At 41.5% G+C, this 10,300-nt stretch overlaps 2 protein-coding genes across 2 annotated transcripts in view; one reads left to right on the plus strand and one right to left on the minus strand.

Annotated features, from left to right (window-relative positions):
• Positions 1 to 147: 147 nt before the first annotated feature.
• Positions 148 to 949, minus strand: ufc1 (ubiquitin-fold modifier conjugating enzyme 1). Its single transcript, XM_051412084.1, has one exon. It carries the CDS (start codon positions 733 to 735, stop codon positions 220 to 222), a length of 516 nt encoding a protein of 171 aa, XP_051268044.1. The 5' UTR covers positions 736 to 949; the 3' UTR covers positions 148 to 219.
• A 1,256-nt stretch (positions 950 to 2,205) lies between these two features.
• ythdc1 (YTH N6-methyladenosine RNA binding protein C1) overlaps positions 2,206 to 10,300 on the plus strand; it is an 18,813-nt gene continuing 10,718 nt past the window's right edge. The window contains exons 1-8 of the mRNA XM_051412085.1: positions 2,206 to 2,403; positions 3,984 to 4,085; positions 5,545 to 5,852; positions 5,946 to 6,327; positions 6,498 to 6,560; positions 6,675 to 6,769; positions 6,854 to 6,962; positions 7,497 to 7,614. Coding sequence (XP_051268045.1) covers positions 2,376 to 2,403; positions 3,984 to 4,085; positions 5,545 to 5,852; positions 5,946 to 6,327; positions 6,498 to 6,560; positions 6,675 to 6,769; positions 6,854 to 6,962; positions 7,497 to 7,614 — 1,205 coding nt within the window. The 5' untranslated portion in view covers positions 2,206 to 2,375. The remainder of the gene's footprint in view (positions 2,404 to 3,983; positions 4,086 to 5,544; positions 5,853 to 5,945; positions 6,328 to 6,497; positions 6,561 to 6,674; positions 6,770 to 6,853; positions 6,963 to 7,496; positions 7,615 to 10,300) is intronic.

Here is a 10,300-nt window from a genome sequence, read left to right on the forward strand (position 1 = left end):
AGCCCCCAGCCCCCTGCCTCCTGCCTCCAGCCCCCTGCTTCCAGCCTCCTGCCCCCTGCTTCCAGCCCCCTGCCTCCTGCCCCCAGCCCCCAGCCTCCTGCCCATGCTGACAGAAACTGATAACTTCTCGCTCTCCACCAAACTCTGTTCATTTTCTCGTCGCTTTTACTGTCGGTCACTCTCCGGCCCTCGTGCTCAGGTGTTGGTGGGCCGGTGACGTCACTCCGCCGCCGCGTCGCGCTGCTGCTCTTTGTGGACCACGAGCCCCTTGCTGATCAGGTCTGGGACCTCCACAGCGAGCCACGGTCCGAGTCCCAGCGCCATGAGGTGCGCCAGACCGAAGCGCGGCGCGTTCCGGGCCCAGAGCGGCGCGAAGTGGTCCGTGAGGCAGATCTTCCCGCCCCGGTACATCTTGGCGGTCTTCCCGTCCAGCTCCGGGACCGCCACCTCGGGCGCGGTGACCGGATACGTGACCGGGATGTCGAACTCCAACCGGAACTCATAGCGCAGCAGCTCGTGGATGAACCAGCACGTGCCCGTCCAGCGCGTGCCGTCCGCGTTGGACTCGAGCCGGAACCAGTCGTTGTCGGCCCCCTTGTTCTGCTCCACAAACCGGATCAGGGCCTGGTACTCCTCCTTCAGCCGCTGCGGCCACAGCGCGCGGTCCCGCGGCCCCGCGTGCGTCTTCAGCAGCGGGATCTGAGACACCGCCTGGCGCGTGGCCTCGTCCGCCATTTCCTGTCCGGAGATCCGGTTTTAATTAAAGACGGTTCAGTCCGGGACCGGGTCTCACTCTGGGACCGGGTCTCACTCTGGGACCGGGTCTCACTGAGTCTGTCTTCAGTTCTCCCTGTTATGACGTGGACTTGCGGTCTGACCGCACGCGGAAGCTGCTCGAGTCAACAGCAAACACTTCCTCTACTGGATTTTCAAAATAAAACCCTTCACACTTCTCAGTCAGCTGCAGTTACTCAGTTTGATGATCAATAATTTATTTGTAACCAATAGTTCAATAAATCTGGTTGATTTCGTATCCAATGGTTTTTAATATTTAACACAAACACACAGGTACAGGTGAGACAGGTACAGGTGAGACAGGTACAGGTGAGACAGGGTTATCATCGGAACTGTGTCATCAGATTGTATCTTCAGTAAATTTCTGATCCATAAACTAATCAATGAAACACAGCAGGAGATTGTTAATCATAAAACAAACCATTGTTATGTATTTTTATTAACTCTAAACTAATAAACTTATCATTTAAATTTACATATTAAATCAGTTCACTTTAGAAAAAGGTTTTTATAAATGTGATAAATAAAAATGAATAACACATTTTGAACAACTGACTCGTGTAGAACATGAAATAATGTTAATAATTTATAAGAATAATAAAGAAACAAAATAAACTCATGAAGAACAAGAATAAAAAAACAAATGATAAAATAAAAATATCTGCACAAAGCTTTAATTAAAGAATGAATGTGAATAAAGTCAGAGACAAAAGTTTAGCAACCTTATGAATTATTTGATTATTATTATTATTATTTGTTTGGTCTTCAAGGGAAACTGAATACATGTCGAATGAACTTATAACCTGTGTTATAATCATTAAACACTGTGTTGTTACCAGTGTTGAGTAATAATATTACTTTTCTCAAGAACTAGTAATGTAACTAATTACTGTTGGCAGGGAGTAAAAGATAAGATAAGAAAGATAAGAAAACCTTTATTTGTCCTGCAATGGGGAAATTGCAGTTTGCAACAGCATACAGAAAGGGCAGAATAAAAAATAACAAGAGCACAAAGAGTAGCTTATAAAAGATAATAATAATAATAATAATAATAAATAATAAAAAGTAAAGTAATTACATTACTTTATAAAAGGGTAATGAGTAACACATTTTTTGAGTAACTAACGCTGGTTATTACACCTGTTGTCCTTCAACACAGATTCAACATTATTCAACAATATTAATAATATTATTAATAATAATATTCAGTTCACTCAATTATGACTTTTTAGATTTATTTTGAACATTAATTCCGTTATATGACGTATACAATGTAAATGCAGTGACGTGTTTTACAGGTTCTGGAAGTTATTGAATGTTTTGTTTACTTAATAAAGTTAATAAACAAACCGGAAGTTGCTCCGGTCCTCCAGGTGGCGATGGTTCCGTCTCTCAGCAGCAGCAGAAGAAGAAGAAGAAGAAGAAGAAGAAGACTCCACAACAACAGCCTCCCGTCGCCATTTTCTTTCTCTGCGGCGTTCAGCCTGATTTTCTGATTATTTCCTCTTTAAATTGATCAGAAACCTGATCGATCCGCATCGTTAATTGAGCGCGAGAAAGGACACGTCACAGCGGCTGTGATGGCGGCCGACCGGCGCGAGGACAAAGGTGAGACACGAGCTGTTAGCATCAGCTAGCTGTTAGCATGTGTGCTGTCTTTGTTCTGCTGATCAGCAACAATCGATCAGTCGATATATAATCAGTGAGTCAGCTAACAGTCGGTGGAGCAGCAGCGGCTCGTCGACGTGTTCTCTGTCATTCATTATGGCGTCCATTAGCCGCTGCAGCTAACAGCTAACACACCAGAGTCCATTCAGAAATCTGCTGTTTCTACTCCGTTTGAGTTCAACTCATTTAATCACATGAGTTCAACACCGGCTGATCAATGCGGCATGTGACTGATCCGATCAATGGATCTGATCAATGCGGCATGTGACTGATCTGATCAATGCGGCATGTGACTGATCCGATCAATGCGGCATGTGACTGATCTGATCAATGGATCTGATCAATGCGGCATGTGACTGATCCGATCAATGGATCTGATCAATGCGGCATGTGACTGATCTGATCAATGGATCTGATCAATGCGGCATGTGACTGATCTGATCAATGCGGCATGTGACTGATCTGATCAATGGATCTGATCAATGCGGCATGTGACTGATCTGATCAATGGGTCTGATCAATGCGGCATGTGACTGATCTGATCAATGGATCTGATCAATGCGGCATGTGACTGATCTGATCAATGTCGGCATGTGACTGATCTGATCAATGGATCTGATCAATGCGGCATGTGACTGATCTGATCAATGGGTCTGATCAATGCGGCATGTGACTGATCTGATCAATGGATCTGATCAATGCGGCATGTGACTGATCTGATCAATGGGTCTGATCAATGCGGCATGTGACTGATCTGATCAATGGGTCTGATCAATGCGGCATGTGACTGATCTGATCAATGGATCTGATCAATGCGGCATGTGACTGATCTGATCAATGGGTCTGATCAATGCGGCATGTGACTGATCCGATCAATGGATCTGATCAATGCGGCATGTGACTGATCTGATCAATGGGTCTGATCAATGCGGCATGTGACTGATCTGATCAATACTTTCTTATAAGAAAAATATGACTTTATAGCCAAACCTTGTTAACACCGCCCTTTGTGTTATCACTAATGCCCCCTCCCTCCTCCACTAATGCCCCCTCCCTCCACTATTGCCCCCTCCCTCCACTATTGCCCCCCCCTCCCTCCACTATTGCCCCCTCCCTCCACTATTGCCCCCTCCCTCCTCCACTAATGCCCCCTCCCTCCTCCACTATTGCCCCCTCCCTCCCTCCACTATTGCCCCCTCCCTCCACTATTGCCCCCTCCCTCCACTATTGCCCCCCCCTCCTCCACTATTGCCCCCCCCTCCCTCCACTAATGCCCCCTCCCTCCACTGTTGCCCCCTCCCTCCACCACTAATGCCCCCTCCCTCCACTATTGCCCCCCCTCCTCCACTATTGCCCCCTCCCTCCACTATTGCCCCCTCCCTCCTCCACTAATGCCCCCTCCCTCCACTGTTGCCCCGTCCCTCCACTATTGCCCCCCCTTACACCTTTTATGTTACAATCATAATGAAAGCTTTATTGGTTGTAAACTGTGGGGTATTAAAATAAAGTTTTTGTTGCAGATGGAGAACTGAACGTTCTGGAAGATATTCTGACTGAAGCTCCAGATCAGGACGACGAGTTGTACAACCCCGAGACTGAGCGAGACGTCAGCGACAAGAAAGGTACTAATAAAACTAATACTAATAATACTACTGATATTACTGATACTAGGGATGGGGCCGATCCGATCCAGTATCGGGACCGATTCCAGCGTAATTCTTGTATCGGATTTTCCCGATCCAACCTGCGCAGATTTCCGATATCCATGAGCCATGTCTGCGCTTTAACGCTGTCTGCTGACTGACTCCACAGGTGATTCCTGCCGGCCAGTCTGCTAGCTGGCTGCAAACTGTGGAATGGACTTCCTGAACGGAGGCGCGGCTCAATGAGACACAGAGTCATGAGACACGCTCCCGCTCAGGAAATCCATTCAGCAGTTTGCAGCCAGCTAGCAAAGCCGTGATTCAGAGAGGAGGAAGCTCCCTCGCGTCGTACAACACTACGAACACAATCCTACATTTAAAAAAGCACCACACGAAACAGCACGAGGATTATTTAGCCAGGGGCAGAAAGACAAAAGGAGCTGTCAGGAATCACTTCTGGAGATAATAAGTACTAATAATAATACTACTAATAGTACTACTACTACTACTAATAATAATAATACTACTAATAGTACTACTACTACTACTAGTACTACTACTACTACTACTAATAATAATACTACTAATAGACTACTACTACTACTAGTACTACTACTACTACTACTACTAATAATAATAATACTAATAGTACTACTACTACTACTACTACTAATAATAATAATACTACTAATAGTACTACTACTACTACTAGTACTACTACTACTAATAATAATAATAGTACTACTACTACTACTACTACTAATAATAATAATAATAATAATAATAATAATACTACTAATAGTACTACTACTACTACTACTACTACTAATAATAATAATACTACTAATAGTACTACTACTACTACTACTACTAATAATAATAATAATAATACTACTAATAGTACTACTTCTACTACTAATAATAATACTACTAATAGTACTACTACTACTACTAATAATAATACTACTAATAGTACTACTACTACTAATAATAATAATAATACTACTAATAGTACTACTACTACTACTAATAATAATACTACTAATAGTACTACTACTACTACTAATAATAATAATACTACTAATAGTACTACTACTACTACTAGTACTACTACTAATAATAATAATAATACTACTAATAGTACTACTACTACTACTAATAATAATAATTATAATACTACTAACAGTACTACTACTACTAATAATAATAATAATAATAATAATAATAATAATAATAATAGTACTACTACTACTACTACTACTACTACTACTAATAATAATAATAATAATAGTACTACTACTACTAATAATAATAATAATAATAATAATAATAATAGTACTACTACTACTACTAATAATAATAATAGTACTAATAGTTCTAATAGTACTACAAGTGAAACTGTAGTCGTGTCAACTAAACCCTCCGTTCTGTCTGTCAGGAACAAAGAGGAAGAGCGAGCGCGCTGACAGCCAGGATCTGAAGAGGCTCCGTCCCTCATCCTGCCACGCCCCCTCCAGGTCCTCCTCCACCAATAAGAGAGCCCCGGGTCCACTTCTCTCCTCCTCCTCGTCAAAGAAAGTGACTTCCAGTCCTCGCGGCCGCCACACTGCTGCCAGTGGCGGATACCGCCACGAATACTACGAGGAGCAAAAGGGGCGCCGTGGAGCCCGAGAGGCGCCGAGAAGCCGCGGGGGAGAGGAAGTACGTCGGCGAGAGTCTCAGAGAGGCCTGGAGGGTCTGAGCCAGGTACTGATAATACTTCTATTACTGCTAATGTACAGAACACATTCACTACAAAACATTTCCTGACCGCCATCTTCATTTCCTGTTTGTCGTCAGAAGTTGAGGCGGGTGAGCCCCTCCCCCCACGAGGAGGACAACCAATCAGAAGAGGAGGCAGCAGCAGAGTACGGCTCAGAGCCGGGGTCAGGAAGCTCCTCCCCAGCTGCCTCTCACGTAGAGGAAGAGGAAGAGGAGGATCAAGAGGAGGATGAAGAGGAGGAGGAGGAAGAGGAGGGCATGGAGGAGGAGGAGGAGGACGAGGAGGGAGAGAAAGAGGAGGAAGACGAGGAGGAGGAAGAGGAGGAGTATGAGCGGCGTGGCGGCGAAGGGAACGACTACGACACCCGCAGTGAGGCTGGTGACTCACGCTCCGCCTCCTCTGTCAGCTTCTCTGATGATGGAGAGTCCGTGCACTCAGGCTCCGCCTCCGAGGCTTCAGGTAACCGTGACAACAAAAGGCTTAAATGTAAAGCTTTTCTGTATATTGTAATCAATTATATGTATTGATCCCTGAGGTTAAGAAGCAATTAACGGTCCAGTTTAATCAATAACATTCATATAAAATCAAATAGCTCACTTTGAGTTAATGCTGTGCTTTTATTGTGAAAGGTTCAGAGAAGAAGCGGGAGAAGCTGTCGTCGTCGGTCCGAGCCGTTCGCAAAGGGATGGAGAGTAAGGCGGCCATCTTTATTTCACTGTACATGTTAAATGCTGCAAAGTAATCAGATCACAGCCAGTGAACAGATTCCAGTCAGCAGAGTAATCAGATTACTCTTCCTGTTTCAGATCCAACCAGTAAGCTGCGTTACATCCTGCGAGACGCTCGATTCTTCCTCATAAAGAGCAACAACCACGAGAACGTCTCTCTGGCCAAAGCCAAGGTCAGCTGATGTTTACATGTTAATGTGTGATCAATAAGTTGATATGTTAATCAATATGCTAATCAATATGCTGCTGGTGTTCAGGGCGTTTGGTCAACGCTGCCGGTGAATGAGAAGAAGCTGAATGCAGCTTTCCGCTCAGCGAGGAGCGTCGTCCTCGTCTTCTCTGTGAGGGAGAGCGGGAAATTCCAAGGTTGGAAGATTTCTTTACATAATATGAATATAATAATAATATGTTATATATAATAACATAATATATTATGATATAATATATAATAATAATATAAATATAATAATAATATGTTATATATAATAACTGATATATTATAATATAAATATAATAATATAAATATAATAATAATATGATATATATAATAACATAATATATTATAATATAATATATAATAATAATATAAATATAATAATAATATGTTATATATAATAACATAATATATTATAATATAATATATAATAATAATATAAATATAATAATATAATATATAATAATAATATAAATAATAATATGATATATATAATAACATAATATATTATAATATAATATATAATAATAATATAAATATTATATATATAATGTAGTATATAGTAATATAAATATAATAACATAATATAATATAAATATAATAATAAGATTGTGACTCATTATTCTTCTGCTGCTGCTTCCTCTTCTTCGTTGGTTTTAAATTGATGATGTCTGCTGCGTTTTTAGGTTTCGCTCGTTTGGCGTCTGAGTCTCATCATGGAGGATCTCCGATCCACTGGGTTCTACCTGCTGGAATGAACGCCAAGATGCTGGGTGGAGTTTTTAAGATTGACTGGCTCTGCAGGTAAACAACAACAACAACAACAACAATTCAATTCATTTCAATTTTATTTGTATAGCACCAATTCATAACAGAAGTTATCTCAGGACACTTTTCAAATAGAGCAGGTCTAGACCGAACTCTTTAAAACATTAATTACAGAGACCCAACAGTACCACCATGAGCAAGACCTTGGAGACAAGGGCAAGGAAACACTGCCTGTTAAAAGGCAGAAACCTAGGACAGATCCTTCGGCTCTAGGTGGGTGGTCGTCTGTCTCGACCAGTTGGAGTGAGAGAGAGAGAGAGAGAGAGACAGACAGGTGCACAGCAACAACAGTATTGGCAATGGCAATCTAGCAGGACCATGGCAGGAGGCTCCACCAGGATCAATAAGAACCTGCGAGACGAGAAAGCACAAGAACTCCGGGGAAGAAGTGAAGTTAGTAACATGCATTAATGGAACATGAATGAGTGCAGAAAGAGAGAGGAAGGGAGGAGCTCAGTGCACCATGGGAAATCCCCCGATAGTCTAGGCCTATAGCAGCATAACTAAGGGATGGTTCAGGACTCACCTGATCCAGCCCTAACTATAAGCTTTATCAAAGAGGAATGTCTTAAGCCTACTCTTGAATGTGGTGAGGGTGTCTGCCTCCAGAACCACAACTGGAAGCTGGTTCCACAGGAGAGGAGCTTGGTAACTGAAGGCTCTGGCTCCTGTTCTACTTTTAGAGACTATAGGAACCACAAGTAGCCCAGCATTCAGAGAACGTAGTGTTCTAGAGGGGTAATAGGGTACTATGAGCTCTTTAAGATATGAAGGGGCCTGACCATGAAGAGCTTTATAGGTGAGGAGGAGGATTTTAAATTCTATTCTACATTTTACAGGGAGCCAATGCAGAGAAGCTAGTACAGGAGAGATGTGATCTCTTTTTCTAGTTCCTGTCAGTACTCGTGCTGCAGCGTTCTGAATTAATTTGAACGTTTTAATGGACTTATTGGGGCAACCTGATAATAAAGAGTTGCAGTAATCCAGCCTTGAAGTAACAAATGCATGGATTAGTTTCTAATTTTTGTAATATTACGTAAATGAAAGAAGGCAGTCCTAGAGGTCTGCTTTATGTGGGAGTTAAATGACAAATCCTGATCAAAGATAACTCCAAGATTCCTGACAGTGATGCTAGAGGCCAAGGTAATGCCATCTAGAGTAACTATATCTTTAGACAGTGTGTCTCTAAGGTTTTTGGGGCCAAGAACAAGAATTTTGTTTTTTTCTGAGTTTAACATCAGAAAATTGCAGGTCATCCAGGATTTTATGTCCTTAAGACATGTTTGTAATTTAGATAATTGATTAATTTCATTGGGTTTGATTGATAGATATAACTGCGTATCATCTGCATAACAGTGAAAGTTAATGGAGTGATTCCTAATAATGTTGCCTAAAGGGAGCATATATAAAGTAAATAGTATTGGTCCAAGTACAGAACCTTGTGGAACTCCATGACTAACTGTAGTATTTATTGAAGATTCATCGTTAACATGTACAAACTGCGAACAACCTGATAAATATGACTTAAACCAGCTTAGTGCGGTTCCTTTAATGCCAATTTGATGCTCAAGTCTCTGTAAAAGAATATTATGGTCAATGGTGTCAAATGCAGCACTAAGATCCAATAATACAAGTACAGAGACAAGTCCATTGTCAGAAGCAATCAGAAGGTCATTATTAACTTTAACCAGAGCTGTCTCTGTGCTGTGATGAGCTCTAAATCCTGACTGAAAATCCTCAAATAAACTATTGTTATGTAGAAAGTCACACAACTCTATGGCGACTATTTTCTCCAGAATCTTAGAGAGGAAAGGGAGGTTAAAACCCCTGGGTCAAGAGTGGACTTTTTAAGAAGGGGTTTAATTACAGCTACTTTAAAGGACTGTGGTACATATCCTGATAATAAAGAAAGATTAATCATATCCAGTAAAGAAGTGCCAATTAAGGGAACAACTTCTTTAAGCAGCCTAGTTGGGATCGGGTCTAATAGACAGGTTGATGGCTTCGATGAAGAAATGATTGAAGTTAACTGATGAAGATCGATAGCAGAAAAATAGTCTAAATATATATCTAAGTTTACATTAGCAAAAGTCCCTGAACCTGGAGAGCCACTGATAACTGTTGATGGCAGTTGGTGATTAATTTTCTCTCTAATAGTAATAATTTTATTATAGAAGAAGCTCATGAAGTCATTGCTACTTAAGTTTATGGGGATATGTGGCTCAATAGAGCTGTGACTCTCTGTCAGCCTGGCTACAGTGCTGAAGAGGAACCTAGGGTTGTTCTTATTTTCTTCTATTAGTGCTGAGTAATAGGCTCCTCTGGGCTTACAGAGGGCCTTTCTATAAGTTTTAAGATTAAACAATAATGTGTGTGCGAGCCAGCTGAGCGGTTCGTGAGCTCTGATCCTCCTGAACCAGGAGCTGGTTCCATGTTGTCAACAACAACAAGTGACAAATTCCTTGCCATTGTCTCCAAGGTCTTGCTCATGGTGGTACTGTTGGGTCTCTGTAATTAATGTTATAAAGAGTTCGGTCTAGACCTGCTCTATTTGAAAAGTGTCCTGAGATAACTTCTGTTATGAATTGGCGCTATACAAATAAAATGTAATTGAATTGAATAATAATAACAATGTAAGAAAATAACTTATTATTGATTCTGC

The sequence above is a fragment of the Dicentrarchus labrax genome, unplaced genomic scaffold (assembly GCF_905237075.1).
Source record: "Dicentrarchus labrax unplaced genomic scaffold, dlabrax2021, whole genome shotgun sequence".
Lineage (NCBI taxonomy): Eukaryota > Metazoa > Chordata > Actinopteri > Moronidae > Dicentrarchus > Dicentrarchus labrax.